Source organism: Pan paniscus, chromosome 5 (assembly GCF_029289425.2).
Source record: "Pan paniscus chromosome 5, NHGRI_mPanPan1-v2.0_pri, whole genome shotgun sequence".
In the NCBI taxonomy this organism is placed as follows: Eukaryota; Metazoa; Chordata; class Mammalia; order Primates; family Hominidae; genus Pan; species Pan paniscus.
In genome coordinates, this window is record NC_073254.2 from 85,323,422 (window position 1) to 85,339,940 (window position 16,519).

Below are 16,519 nucleotides of genomic sequence, written 5' to 3' on the forward strand. Positions count from 1 at the left end.
GGCCTGAATATGGCAACAAGGGCAACACTGTCTATACACTTCACTGTCTGTGGTACACAACTGTAGAAGAATGAATAGTGACCAACTCAGAAGGCTACAAGAAAAACTGTCCTCAGGTTTCAGTGAGAAAAAGAAAGAAAGTGTAGAAAAAATATTGTGGGCTGGGTGTGGTGGCTTATATCTGTAATCCCAGCACTTTCGGAGGCTGAGGCAGGAGGATTGCTTGACTCCAAGAGTTCCAGACCAGCCTGGGCAACATAGTAAGACCCCATATCCACAATTTCTTTTTTTCAAAAAATTAGCCAGGTGAATAGCCCCAGCTACTCGGTTACTTGGGAGGCTGAGGTGAGAGGATTGCTTGAGCCCAGGAGGTTGAGACTGACATGAGCTTGGTTCACAACACTACATGCCAGCCTGGGTGAAAACATGAGACCCCGTCTCTAAAAAATAAAAAAATAAAGAAAAAGAAAATACATTGTGGATACTTGGAAAATATTCTGCGGACAAAATGAGATACAGAGGGCACAGTGGAAGAATACTGGATATTAAGAAATATTGGAGGTTGTGCAAAGCATTATGGGGCTAAGATTCCTTTAATCAGGTATGCCAGGAAGACTTAAAGATTTCATGATGTTGATTCAAATTTTATCTGCACATGTCTGTACTAACTTACTATTTTTTATATGGAAATTAATACATTGAAGGAAGGAAGAAAGTTTATACTGATGAGAACATATGTTCTTAAATGGGGCATTTAGGGGGCCAGATTACAGGATACCTCCTGTCCCCTATAACAATATTGCAGAATGTAAAGTTGTACTAATAGTAGCAAAAGCTACTCTTGATGAGAAAATGGCAACAATGTCCTAGATATTTTTAATAGTTATATAGTTTATGACCAGAAACTGAAGTTAAAAACTATGTTTAGACTTTAAAAAACTTTTCCCTATGTTAAATTTCAGAATGATTGATTCAAGAAAACCCCACTGTCTCAGCCCAAAATCTCCTTAAGCTGATAAGCAACTTCAGCAAAGTCTCAGGATACAAAATCAATGTACAAAAATCACAAGCATTCTTATACACCAACAACAGACAAACAGAGAGCCAAATCATGAGTGAACTCCCATTCACAATTGCTTCAAAGAGAATAAAATACCTAGGAATCCAACTTACAAGGGATGTGAAGGACCTCTTCAAGGAGAACTACAAACCACTGCTCAAGGAAATAAAAGAGGATACAAAAAAATGGAAGAATATTCCATGCTCATGGGTAGGAAGAATCAATATTGTGAAAATGGCCATACTGCCCAAGGTAATTTACAGATTCAATGCCATACCCATCAAGCTACCAATGACTTTCTTCACAGAATTGGAAAAAACTACTTTAAAGTTCATATGGAACCAAAAAAGAGCCCGCATCACCAAGTCAATCCTAAGCCAAAAGAACAAAGCTGGAGGCATCATGCTACCTGACTTCAAACTATACTACAAGGCTATAGTAACCAAAACAGCATGGTACTGGTACCAAAACAGAGATATAGATCAATGGAACAGAACAGAGCCCTCAGAAATAACGCCACATATCTACAACTATCTGATCTTTGACAAACCTGAGAAAAACAAGCAATGGGGAAAGGATTCCCTATTTAATAAATGGTGCTGGGGAAACTGGCTAGCCATATGTAGAAAGCTGAAACTGGATCCCTTCCTTACACCTTATACAAAAATCAATTCAAGATGGATTAAAGACTTAAACGTTAGACCTAAAACCATAAAACCCTAGAAGAAAACCTAGGCATTACCATTCAGGACATAGGCATGGGCAAGGACTTCATGTCTAAAACACCAAAAGCAATGGCAACAAAAGCCAAAATTGACAAATGGGATCTAATTAAGCTAAAGAGCTTCTGCACAGCCAAAGAAACTACCATCAGAGTGAACAGGCAACCGACAAAATGGGAGAAAATTTTCGCAATCTGCTCATCTGACAAAGGGATAATATCCAGAATCTACAATGAACTCAAACAAATTTACAAGAAAACAACAAACAACCCCATCAAAAAGTGGGCAAAGGATATGAACAGAGACTTCTCAAAAGAAGACATTTATGCAGGCAAAAGACACATGAAAAAATGCTCACCATCACTAGCCATCAGAGAAATGCAAATCAAAACCACAATGAGATACCATCTCACACCAGTTAGAATGGCAATCATTAAAAAGTCAGGAAACAACAGGTGGTGGAGAGGATGTGGAGAAATAGGAACACTTTTACACTGTTGGTGGGACTGTAAACTAGTTCAACCATTGTGGAAGTCAGTGTGGCAATTCCTCAGGGATCTAGAACTAGAAATACCATTTGACCCAGCCATCCCATTACTGGGTATATACCCAAAGGAATATAAATCATGCTGCTATAAAGACACATGCACACATATGTTTATTGCGGCATTATTCACAATAGCAAAGACTTGGAACCAACCCAAATGTCCAACAATGATAGACTGGATTAAGAAAACGTGTCACATATACACCATGGAATACTATGCAGCCATAAAAAATGATGAGTTCATGTCCTGTGTAGAGACATGGATGAAATTGGAAATCATCACAAGAACAAAAAACCAAACACGGTATCTTCTCACTCATAGGTGGGAATTGAACAATGAGAACACATGGACACAGGAAGGGGAACATCACACTCTGGGGACTGTTGTGGGGTGGGGGGAGGGGGGAGGGATAGCATTGGGAGATATACCTAATGCTAGATGATGAGTTAGTGGGTGCAGCGCACCAGCATGGCACATGTATACATATGTAACTAACCTGCACATTGTGCACATGTACCCTAAAACTTAAAGTATAATAAAAAAAATAGCCTTATAAATGTGACTATTGATTTCAAGCAAAGAAAAATGTAGCAGCCCAGCTTTTGAGATAATTAACTCCAAAAGATTAAGCTTTCCTGTTGAAAATTATTGAGTGACCAAGTGGAAGCATTCCATTAATTAATACATTCCTCATGCAAATATGTGATTGCTATTTTTAAAATCATTTTTCAAAATTAATAAGAAAATATAATTTTATTATATGTTGAAATATGTCAACCTATGCATTTCTGCAAATGCAGTGTCTTATTTCATAGTCACAGTGCATACTTAGTTAGTTATATTTGTGACATAAACTGAAAACCTTAGTTATATTTGTGACATAAACTGAAAACCTTAACTTTACCCATGACTGACATGGTGAGATTTATCACAAGCCAAATAAAATAAATGCTGAAACTGACTTGGGGATGGGGGTGGGGGAAGTTATGTTAATACATCAAATCGAAATTTAAGTAGTGTAAATTATAATAATCTAAATCCAGTGAGTAGAAAACAGAAAAAAAAACACAATAAGCTGAGAATATAAAAGAGAATATCATTATTGTTGAAATATCTCAGAATTTTGGAGGAGAAAATAAAAGGCTTAGAAAGCAAAATTCTCTATATCACAACATTTCTGATTTTTAAAAACATAGTATTCATATTTCTCTAATATTTAGTCAGTGGCATATTTTACAAAGTTTTCTCCCGATTAATTTGGTTAAATAGTTGATTTTCAGACTTGAAAAATTTTTATGAGGAAGACACCAGCTGGTTTAATGAAACTTTATTTCCTGGCTCATTTCCTCATTTTACTCTAAATAGAAAAATTTGATCCTCCTGATATGTTGAGAATATTGGAGTCATTGCATTCAGTAAAAATTAGTGTGTGTGTGTGTGCGCGTGCGCACGTGTGTGTGTGTGTATGCAAAATGGCAATACTAATAATGTAGTTCATGATAATCTTCAAAGCCATTAAGTGATTTTGGTGAATAAACACTTTCCACTCTACAAAAGTGGGAAGTATGGTGGAGAATTCAGAAATCTACATGTCAGGTCACAATGAGTTTCCCTTCTCTACCCATGAACCTCCATCCAAGAGGTGATCAGAGACCCTAGGAAGCATCACTGGAGCTGTGTCCTGTAGCGCCGTGGACACTGCCACCTGTGTAAGTGAAGTGCAGCACAGAGTCTTGTAGCTGTAGCACTGCCTTTGGAGAAATTTCCAAATGTCTATCCAGCTCTGTGAGCTTCTGACAGAACCCAGCACTATTAACTTTATGCCAACTCTCACAATCAACCCACCATGATCTACCTTTGAGGCCATTAAAATTAATCCCTTATTACCATTACCTCAGATATCCCAGGAAGCCAGTGGTTTCCAAGTCATCCCTCACTGTGTGGTTCTTTTCCCCCAAGCAGCTCTGTACACTTCTTTCATATTCTTCTTAGGAATCTCTTTCCTTTGACTGTAAACTCTCAAGTGGTGGTTATTCTTTCTCCCTCTTCTCTCACAGCTCAATGTCTACATGTTATATAGTTGTCTTCATCTTTTCCTCATGTCCCGTCCTCTTCCTTAAAAGCTTTACTTATTTCAAGATGATGCCATCAAACCATGCTACCCATATCTTCTCCTTGTCATAGTCATAGTCAACCTTCCTGAGCATCCCCTCTAATTCTTTAACATTTAACCTCTGACATGTTATATCTTTCTCTAATGTAATCCCAACCTTACTTTATTTGTTTGTCTGTCTGTTTTGAGACAGAGTTTCGCTCTTGAGGCCCAGGCTGGAGTGCAATGGCGCGATCTTAGCTCACTGCAACCTCTGCCTCCCAGATTCTATTGATTCTTCTGCCTCAGCCTCCCAAGTAGCTAGGATTAAAGGCATGCACCACCATACCCAGCTAATTTTGTATTTTTAGTAGAGACGGGGTTTCTCCATGTTGGTCAAGCTGGTCTTGAACTCCCAACCTCAGGTGATCCTCCCGCCTCAGCCTCCCAAAGTGCTGGGATTATAGGCTTGAGCCACTGAGCCCAGCAATCTCAACCTTACTTTGCTATTTTTTTCCAACTTTATCGAAGCATAATTGACAAAGTTGTACAAATTTAAAGTGTAAAGTGTGATAATGACTTGGTATATTATATATTGTGAAACGATTATCCTGAGTTAACATATCTGTCACCTTGCACAGTTATCATTTGTATGTGTGGGGGATAGCAGGTAAGATCTATTCTCTTAGCAAATTTCAAGAATGCAATGCATCATTTTTAGCTATAGTCATTACCTTGAACATTAATTCCCCAGAAGTTATTCATCTTTTTTGCCTTTATTTTTTTATTGATAACTACTGTTTGTACATATTTATGAGATACACGTGATGTTTTGTTTCATGCTGAGAATGTGTGATAATCAAGTCAGATTTAGGGCATCCATCACTTCAAGTATTTACCATTTCTATGTCTTGGAAACATTTCAAGTTCTCCCTTCTAACTCTACTGAAATATACAATATTATAACCCTTTGAACACCCCCGCATTTCTCTCAGTCCCAATTGCCTGAAAACCAGTATTCTGTTTCTATGACTTTGACTTTTAAAAATTTTACATATTAGTTAGATGATACAGTGTTTGTCTTTATCTGGCTGATTCATTTCACTAAGCATAATGCCATCAACATTCATCCATGCTGTCGCAGATGACAAAATTTCCTTCTTTATGTGGCTGTGTAATATTACATACATACACATGCAAACACATCACATCCTCTTTATCACAATAGCCAAGGCATGGAGAACACCTAAGTGCCTTCATTATTTCAATATCTGCAAAGTTTATTTATTTGCAACATTAGCATCTCCTAGGAGCATACTGTCTCAACTCAAAGATCTGAATCTTCCCTCTAACTCTACAACCTACTCCTACTCTAGTATGCTCTATACTACCATAATATATAACTATGTCATCTTCTCAATGTTAACTTACATAATCTTAATGTTAAGTATTTTATATTTTATGCACGGCCTCATTTCTCTTTCTAATTTACTCCTTGTAGTCCTTTTCTCCCCCAACGTTTATTCCATCCCACGATCCATTGACCCTACCAACCTTCAGTGTCTGTCATCCCCATCATATTCTCTATTGCCTCCTTGTGTGAATTAGATTACACCTTTTACTTCTATAATCACTAATTGCATACACCCTTAAATCACTCTTTCCCCTCCATTGTCATAGCCTGATAAAGCTCAACCCTACTTTAATTCAACACCCTAGCTATTTCTGATGGGCATATGAGTAAATTACACTTGGTTTGAGATTGACACATATTATTGCAGGCTGAACTTACTTTAAATTCATGTTCACTAACTTCAAGGAGATGCTGTAGCATATCAGTAATACTCTATTTTCCTCATACTCACTTGGATTACTATTTCATTAGACATTGCTGCTTATTTCACTTGAGTAACAGAGCCATCAGAAGACACTTTCCAAATGATTCAACAACCACACATTCAAAGCAACCTATTCTATTTTTCCTTCTATGACAATTCATTTAACATCTGCCATCCTATCTAAGCTAACTCTTCTGCTTGTGCCCTATATCCCAACCCATTTCTACTACTATCTAAATATAAACTACTTTGAAGTTTCCTTAGTTGCCAGTTTATTAGCTTCTCTAATAATTGTCTGTATTTTTATCATCTTAACTCACGGAGTCCTTTTAAATCTCATGTTCTAATCCATTAACTCCCTCAAATATGAGTGTACCAAGTCTCATTCGAAAACCTTCTCTTGTTCCTATCTGGGTTCAATGTGAGGTAATTTCATTGAGTTTCCTGTTGTATTTTTTATTTTTTTCTAAGCTAACCTCTTTTATTTATTTATTTATTTTACATTTAGAGACTACAAGTGCAGTTTTTTGTTTGTTTGCTTGTTTTTTGTTATTTTAACATGGGTATATTACATAGCAGTGAAGTCTGGGCTTTTAGTGTACCCATAACCCGAATAGTGAACATTTTACCCAATAGTTCATATTTCATTCTTACACCCTCTCCCACCATCCCACCTTTTAGAGTCTCCAATATCTATTATTTTGCCCTGTATGTCAGTGTGTACCCATTGTCTAGTTCCCACTTATAAGCGAAAAGATTAGGTTTTTTACTTTCTGGTTCCGAGTCATTTCACTTATGATAATGGCCTCCAGTTCCATCCATGCTACTGCAAAGACATGATTTTATTATTTTGGATGGCTAAGTTGTATTTCATGGTGTGTGTGTGTGTGTGTGTGTATCATGTTTTTAATCCAGTCATCCATTGATGGACACTTAGGCTGATTCCATGACTTTGCTATTGTGAATTGTACTGTGATAAACATATGAGTGCAGGTGCTATTTTGATATAATGATTCCTTTTCTTTTGGCTAGATATCCAGTAGTAGCATTGCTGGATAAAATGGTAGTTCTATTTTTAGCTCTTTGAGAAATCTTCATACTGTTTTCCATAGAGATGTACTAATTTATTTTTCTATCAACAGTGTGTAAGCATACCCTTCTCTCTGCATCCTTGCCAACATCTGTTGTTTCTTGACTTTTTAGTAATAACCATTCTGATTGGTGTAAAATGGCATCTCACTGTGGTTTTAATTTGTATTTATCTGATGATTAAAGATGTAGAGCATTTTTTATATGTTTGTTGACTGCTTTTATATCTTCTTTTAAAAAATATTTGTTCATGCCTTTTGCTGACTTTTTAGTGGGGTTATTTGATTTTTTCCTTGCAGAGGTGTTTGAGTTTCTTGTAGATTCTGAATACTAGCCTTTTGATGTATGTTTTCCTTGAAAATGTTTCTCCTATTCTATAGTTTGTCTGTTTACTCTGTTGACTTAAAATTATACTAAAAGGTTATAGTAACCAAAACAGCATGGTATTGATATATAAAAATAGACACATAGATTAATGAAACAGAATAGAGAACCACATACCTACAACAAATTGATCTTTGAAAAAGTCAACAAAAATATACATTGGGGAAAGAATATCCTATTCAATAAATAGTGCTGGGAAAAATAAAGAATTATATGCAGAAGAATAAAACTAGACCCCTATCTTTTACCATATTCAAAAATTAACTCAAGTTAGATTAGAAACTTAAACATAAGACCTGTCATTTTAAAAATCCTAGAAAAAAAAACTAGGAGAAACTCTTCCAGACATTGGCCTAGGCAAAGAATTAATGACTAAGTTCTCAAAAGGAAATGCAACAAAACAAAAATAGACAAAAATGGAATATAATTAAACTAAAAGGTTTCTGCACAGCAAGTTTCCTGGTTTTAAATGTCATGTCTCTGGCACTGGCTTCCAAATTTATATATTTAGCCCTGATAGCTTCTCTAAAATGGAAACATACTTGATATCTACTTCAATATCTCTACTTGGCTCTATTAGGTGTCTTGTCTAACATGTTCAAAACTGACATCTTGTTTTCCACTCCTGCCAACCAGGCCCTTCTTTCTACAGATTTTTCCATTTTGGAAATGGTATTAGAAAACAGTTAAGGTTTATTTCCCAACCTTTCAATTAAGCAAACAACCTTAGAGTTACCCTTGACTTATTTCTGTTACCTCACATCTAATCCTTCAGCAAAAGATTGAACTATTCTTAGAAATATATTCCAGATCTGATCCTTAATTACCATCATCGCGAGTCATCTTGATGGCAGTGTCAGTCACCACCAACTCTGGGCTACATACTCATAGTAGCTTTCTAGCTGGTCTCCCTTCCCTTGGGAACATACACCAATGCTCTATTTAATAAAATTGACTCAGAGTGATCATTTAAAGCAGTATCTGCCTACTGGAATGTAAGTTTCTAACGAAAAGAGCTTTTTTTCTTTTTAATTTTTTTGGCCTTTTTTATGGTTGCAGAAGAGTTTTACTTAGAGTAGGAAAGTTTCTGAAAAATATATAAATATTCTTTAAATTAAACAGATTAGTCTTTTCATATCACCGCCCAAGTCAAGACCTTCCATTTCAATCAGTAAGATCCAAAATAATTATTATAAACAAATTATATAATGAATCAAATAAATTAGTTAGAAAATATTCTATACATAGCACAGTAAAATAATTTACAAATACAGTCATGAATAAAACACATTCTTCTTGAATATCTTACAGTAGAGTACAATTTCATAGTAATTCAAAATCATTTTCATAGAGTACTCAGCAATATTACAGAAATATTTGATTTTCTTTTAGTAGATAACTAATAATTGAGTGAGCAATAAAACTACTTGTATGGTTGAAGATTAACCATTTAAAATATGTGAGCAATCTAACTCAGTGGTTTGTAAAGAATTTCAGTATATTTACATGGAAAGTTTTCAGTGGTAAATAACATAATGCTAACTCAAACAGACTAAACCAATGCAGGGAATTATTGGCTCATATTGTTAAACTGTCTATAGGTAGTTCTTTCTTCATAAAGAATCTGATCATTGTTCTGGCTCTCCTTTTAATCCTTTCAGCTCTATATCTGTTTTGGCTTTGTCACCTTGCTGGACTTCATGGTTGCAAAATGACCTCCAGTTGCACAATTACATGCTGCAATACAGTTTCTTAGTGTTACTGTAGAGTGTGACTTTCATTTCCCTTTAAAACCTCTGGTAGGAGTTTCACTGTTAATCTTAAGTGCAGACTTTCTTCCAAATGGTTCAAGTATCAACATGCAAAAGTGCCAAATATACCTTGAAAAAATTTACCTTCTAGGGCCAAACAAGCAAGTAGGGGGTAAAAAAGTTATTTCACTTTTGTAGACGGAAAGCAGTAATGCTGGAGAAGAGTGAGAGGAATTCTCTAGGAATTCCTAGTATTTGGATGGCTAAACCGCCACCCAAATAATGTTCAAGTATCCTTTTTAAAATATTTGTTTCTTTTTTTGCAGTTGCTGTATTTCACAAACTCCATTTTATTTTCAAATCATTTTCCAAAGTATTCACATAAACAATCAAACCATTCTTCTATAATTTAAGAGAGTCACCAAAGTTGTATTCTATCTGTCTGATACCTCCAAGACATCAATTATTCCTTTTCCTTTCCTATCAGACTCTACTTGTGTGCTACCTGCTCCCAGCATTGCCCCTTTTGATACTTTACAACTCTTTCTGCTCATAATAATAACATTTTTATGCTAACTTCCCATAGACATCTAAAGCTTTCAGTCTTCTAGGTGGTAAGGAATTTTCTGATTTTTAACTACTGGAGAAAATTAATTTCTTTCTAACTGTATTGCTTTAAGTTACTAGGTACCAAATAAAAATTTCCATAACCAATGTTTCACTGTCTTTCTCAGGGAGGTAATTTTGTTTCAGTTTCTCTCTCATCTACCCATATAAATTTAGATCTATAGCATATGTTCAGGTAGGGAAACTAATATCATTATAATCACTCTATTCTTCTCCTTTCCACATTTGACTCCTTTTCACCTTAACACATTTTTTTTTCTCCCAAATTCAGAAGAGTAAAACTTCAGTAGAAAAGAGTAGTTAAACTAGTTGGAAGGTATAAGACAATTTCCCTCATTGAAGCTGTTTAAGGCCAAGCTCATCTTGACTAATAGTTCTCAAAGTATGGTGTCTCCAGATCAGGACCATCAGCATCACTTACGACTTGATTGGAAATGTACATTTGCAATCCTCATCCCAGATCTATTAAATTATAAACACTAGAGACAAAGAACAACCATTTGTACTTTAGCTCTTCAAGAAGTTCTAATTTCAAAGTGTTAGAGTCACTGACCTAGGAAAACATACCTCATAAGTTAGTAACACACAGATAAATCCTTAACATAAAAGCATTGAAGTCAAGTCGTTTTTATTTTTATTATTATATTCACTGATATTCTTTGACTCATATGAGAACAGAAAAATAGATTTCAAGATTAATTTCCTGTCATTTTTTTCAACTTCATACTTAATTAATATTTATTATATCTCCATTATTTCACCTGAGTCAGAGTTAGCAATTTTTTTTAATCAGTCAGTTTTATGTTTGGGGAGGAGATGTATTTGGTTTTTTTTTTTAAGATGATCACTTTTCTAAGTACATTCACTAATCTACTAGCACATTGAGGCATAGAAATAGAATTGTAAATTAAAAGTAAATATTTTTAAAGGGATAACATTCAGGTTTATTGATGAATTAATATACGATTGAAGGCATGCAAAAATTTGACGGAATGGGTTAGAGTTTTCAATATCTTGATATAATGATAAGGTTTATTGTCACTTCTTTTGAAAAAGTCACATTTCAAAAGGTTAATTTTAAAAAAAACCTTTAAATTTGGATTCCTTTGAAATAGATTAAAGTATCGTACAGTGTGAAGTGGATGCATATTCTAAGTTTCTTTTCAGTGTGTTCCAAGGCTATTCTGTACCCCGCATGTTAATTTTCTGCCTTTATGAATATTCTAAAATTTTGAGGCTACTTACTGCTTTTCAATAATGCCCAACAGAATTTACTTTAAGCAGTCAGATAAAAGTCAGGCAAGTGTGAGGAGTATAAATTGTATTTCTTAATGATGTGAGAAAATGTCTATAAAGCTATTTAAAATTGACTAAATTATACGCCCAGATATTTGGGTCACTTCTGCCATTTATAAATGAGTAATCTGTGGCAAATTTTTACTTAAAGAAAGAATGAATTCCTAAAAGTCTGCCTAAAGACCCTAACTAATATCTATCTGCTGAGGTTTGTGAAATACAGGAAGAAATATTCTATTATTTTAAAATATTTCAACGTTATATATGTATAACAGAAATAATACTATGGAGACATATATCTCTCTTTTCTTTCTAGACCTTCAATTATTATTTGATTATATTAAAACCTCCATTATGAAACAAAATATTTTTTTGATAACCGTATACCTAAATTATGCTTGAGAATTTCTCAAATATTTATTTTAAATTAATACCACAACAATTAACCCAAAACATGCAAAAAAATTTACTTTAACTTCAAATAGAATATTATATACCATTAAGTAAAAGTTAGGATTAAAACCAGAACATCATTATATTTTTGTTCACGTGATTTAAAAACCATGTATTTTGTATTAAAAATAAACAGAAAATTAGTTATACCTGCAAGGATAATCTTTCTCACATTTCTTACACGTAGCGTTATTCCTCAAAGGAAATGACTCACATGATGTTTGAATGCTCTTACAAAGCAAATCTGTAAATATTGGTGAACAGATGCACATAACATCCTAGGAAAGATTAAAAAAAATTTTTACAAAGTATTTTGGATATTTCAAAGGTAATGAATGGGTTCTTACCTGGAGAAGGGTTAAAATTATTTTCATGAACTTGGAGTAGAAATTATCTGTCAGCAATGTGGCAGATTCTATTTTCCAAAATGTCACAACACCATCTCCCATCTCACACACTCTTCCTGCTATGTGAAATCAAAGCTCCTCTATTAAGAGTTAGCAACTATATTCCCTTCCTCTTGAATGTAAGCAAGATTGTGATCATGGAGACAATGATGCTTTAAAGGCCATATAGATTCTATCTAATTATCTTAGAATGCTTGCTCTTTGAACCCAGCCACCATGCTCTCAGGAAGCGCAGGCCACATGGAGAAATCATGTTTAGGATTGTGGCTAATAGGCCCAGTTCTGGGCCAAGCTAACAGCCAACATTTACTACCAGACATATGAATAAGAAAACCTTCAAGATGAAGTCCAAGTCTAGACACTTTCCGATGGCAACCTCAGAGGGACTCTAAACAATATCCTAGCTGAGACAAGTCAGCTCACAGTACCATAAGAGATAATAATAAAACAATTATTTTAAGCCACCAAGTTTTGGGGTGACTATGCATAGAAAATAAACCATTGGCACCTGAAACAAGTCCATGCATCCATGGGCAGGTAAAAATAAAATGAAATTAAATTTGCTGGGCAAAAGTTAATTTCACCTGCATTCAAAATACAACCTAGTCATCATATTTCTTCCTCTTGCTGTCCTCCTTATTTTTTCCTCTCTTTTTTCTTTGTTATCCTTATCATCAACATCATCATCATTACCATCATTTTCATTATCATATTTATCTGAACAATAAGATTTATTAAGATTCCAAGGTAAAAAGCCCGTATACTTAAAATTGATGATTTTTTTATTCTCATGGAATCCAATCAAAATTTATTTAATTTAACCCAAAATTAACGTTGAAAGAGGTATATAGCTTGTCCAACCTCATACATGGTAGCAGTACAAATGATAACATGTACAATTTTCCAAGTAATTTATCTACAAAATAATTCTTCTAATGAATAATAGAGAATATTAAATAATGAGAATATTAAATAGAGAATATAAATAATGAATAATAGAGAAGCAAAATAGAATTAAAGTACTTCTATGAATTAATAGTTAAGCATACATCCATTAAAAGTCGCTTCTTATATTAAGATTCTTTTAACTAGTAAAGTTATAGAATGTGTTCAATTGTTCATTATTGTCAACTTTAAAAGCAAAACATTTTAAATGATACTATTAATAGTTCTTGATAGATTATTGTATTAGTTTTCTATTTATATAACAACTTTTTATTTAAATAGCAAATTCTTACAAACTTAGTAGCTTGAAGCAACAACAACAACAAAAAATCATTATCTTAGAGTTCCAGAGGTCATAAGTCTGAAAAGTTTCAGAAGGCTAAAACCAAGATGTCTGCTGTGTCCCTTCTGTAGGCTCTACAGGAAAATGTTCCCCTGACTTTTCTAGCTTATTCTAGAGGATGCATTCATTTTTTCATTTATGGTCCCTTCCTCCATCTTTAAAACCAGCCTCATTACATCATCAAATCCCCCTTTGACTCTGATTCTTCCATCTCTCTCTTCCACTTTAAAGGACCCTTGTGATTACACTGGATCCACCCAAATAATCCAAGATAACATCAGCTGATTAGCAGCCTTTATTCCATCTGCGATCTTAATTTCCTCTTGCTGGGTAACATAACACATGCACATATTCCCAGGATTAGTGCATGGACATATTTATTTATTTTATTTTTATTTTATTTTTTGGTGGAGGATGAGGGGCATACATAGTCTGCTTACTACAATAATAGTTTCCTTGATTTTTAGAAGAAGCATGTATTATTGCTCTTTGCCCTTGTATCTCCAAATATTTGGGGCTAGTATATGGTACATTGGTAACAAATATTTGCATATTGTAGAAGAAATTTCAGGTGGAGTAAAAAATGTTCTTCTATAAACTTTTATCTGTGTGTTATGTTCTATATAATGTAACTAATTCTTCTCAGCAAAAGTTCAGCAATTTTTTTGATAAAATGGACAATTCTCCAGGGGAAAAAAATTTCCTTTTCAGAGTGTTAGTAACAAAAAGTTTAGGAGGTTGGAAAAATAATCTCTTAAGGTTCTTTAAAGAATAAATGACAAATATGAATCTAAAATGAAAAGACAGTAATTTGTGAGAAGAGCTAATGAAATATTTCCTACTCTTATTTATTTAAATGTTAAATTGAAAAGTTAAAGTATAACAATATTGAATAACTAAAAGATGAAAAAAAGCAATAAGTAAAAATGAAGAGTGTACAAATTTATATTCTTTTAAAAGGGAAAATACTGATGGAAGAGCAAAGTTTTTTCCTATATAAATGGGAAAAATTAAAATAAGTAGACCGTTCTTGTTCGTCTGAGTTTAACAATTAAACTACCTTAATAAGGATTCTAATTATTTATTCTTTCCAAATTGCTTGGTAATAGTAAAAAAAATTTAAAACCACTCACTTATATGTTAGATTGAGACTTACATTTGATATTTTGATGCAGTCAGTACCATTCTGACATGGTACTAATGAAAACTCACTGACATCAGTTTCACCATTTTGGCTGGAAGATCCTTTTGGGCATTCATAAGTATAAGCAGAACTGCTATTTGGGCAAATTCCTCTTTTCCAAAAAAGCAGAGAAACACAAGGTTTTGCTGACACCTCACAGAATGGACCTTAAAAAAATCACACACAAGGAAGAAAAAAAAAAGAAAAGGAAGGAAGGAAAGAAGAAATGAGCATAGATATGTAGCAAAACATTCTAGAAAATTTCTCTAGAGTTTATGAAATATTTTTATTTAACAAATGCATTGCAGTGTAAGTTATATATTATAAAATTCATTCACTGCAATTCTAGAGTAACTTTTGCAAATGTATAGAGCTACTCAAGCATCATCACAATACAGTTTTAGCACAATTCCATTACCCAAAGAAGAGCTCTTTTGTAGTCAATCTTTGTACCCAAGCCCAGTTCCAGGCATTTCATTAGAAAGGTATGATGGACTATGTGGTCTTTTGCGACTGGCTTCTTTTGCATAGCAATGTTTTTTAAAGAATTTTCATGTTGTATCATGTATCAGTAGTTGGTACTTTATATTGCTAAAGAGTAATTCACAATATATACATTTTGTTAATCCATTCATCCTTCAGTGGACATCTGTTTTCAGTTTTTGGTTCTCATGAATCATGAATTCATATACAATTATTTGAGGGAATTTTTTTTATATTTCTTGAAAAGATTCCCAGGAATGGAATTGCTGGATTTTATGGAAAATTCATGTTTAATATTTTAGGAAACTGCTAAACTGTTTTCCAAAGTAGCTGTGCCATTTTAACATTCCCACCAGCGATGTGTCAGGTTTATGTTGCTCCACATTCTTGCCAACATTTGATATTGTCCGTTTTCTTTGTTGTACTCATTCTAGTAAATGTACAATGGTATCTCACTGAGGCTTCAATTTTCATTCACTAATGACTAATTATTTTTAGCATCTTCTGGTATGTGTATTAATCATTTGTATATCTTCAAAAATGAAATGTCTTTTTAAATCTATTAACTATTTTTAAATTGTGTTATCAGCTTTCTTATGATTGAGAGCATTTTTTGAGTGAGTTCTTTGTATATATTGAATAAAAGTCCTTTATGATATATGTGATTTGGCTTTCCATTTTCTCACTTGTTGACATTTGGATAGCAAAAGTTTTTATTTCATGAAATCCAATTTTTCTACTTTTCCTTTAATTGAGTCCATTTTGTCATTTTTATATCATATATTTTGGTATCATATAATTGGTGTCTAATAATATTTTGCCTAACCCAAGGTCATGAAGACATTTTAATATATTTTATAATTTTAGCTCCTATGTTTAGATTCCTAATCCATTTGAGTTTATTTTTTATATGGTGTGGGATAATGATTTAGCTTATATGTTTCACGTATACACGTACAATTGTTATGACACTTTTTTCTTTTAAGACTGTCCTTCCCTCATTTCTTTGTTTGTTTGTTTAAAAACTGTTAAAACTGACCTATTATATGCCTTTTTATGTGCAATAAAGTTGCACATAGATATGCAAGAAAGTTGATTTCTGGCATATCTATTTTTTTCCTGACTTATATGCCTTTTTATGTGCAATAACCCATTGACCAGATAAATACATAATGCATATAGCTATATAGTAGGTTTTGAAATTGGGTAGTCATTCAACCTTTCCTTCTTTTTTTCCAAAAATAATTTTGGCTATGCTATGGATTCTTTTTATAGTTTCCTATAAATTTTTCTATGAG

General features: G+C 33.6%; 1 protein-coding gene across 40 annotated transcripts in view; it reads right to left on the minus strand.

Moving 5' to 3' along the window:
* The window catches only part of LOC129397991 (protein eyes shut homolog), a 565,331-nt gene that overhangs the window by 116,013 nt on the left and 432,799 nt on the right, over positions 1-16,519 (minus strand). For all 40 annotated transcript variants that reach the window (XM_063605343.1, XM_063605344.1, XM_063605345.1 and 37 more), the window contains 2 exons: positions 14,712-14,905; positions 12,011-12,138 (listed from right to left, as the gene is read on the minus strand). In XM_063605343.1, the coding sequence (XP_063461413.1) occupies positions 12,011-12,138; positions 14,712-14,905 (322 nt within the window). The remainder of the gene's footprint in view (positions 1-12,010; positions 12,139-14,711; positions 14,906-16,519) is intronic.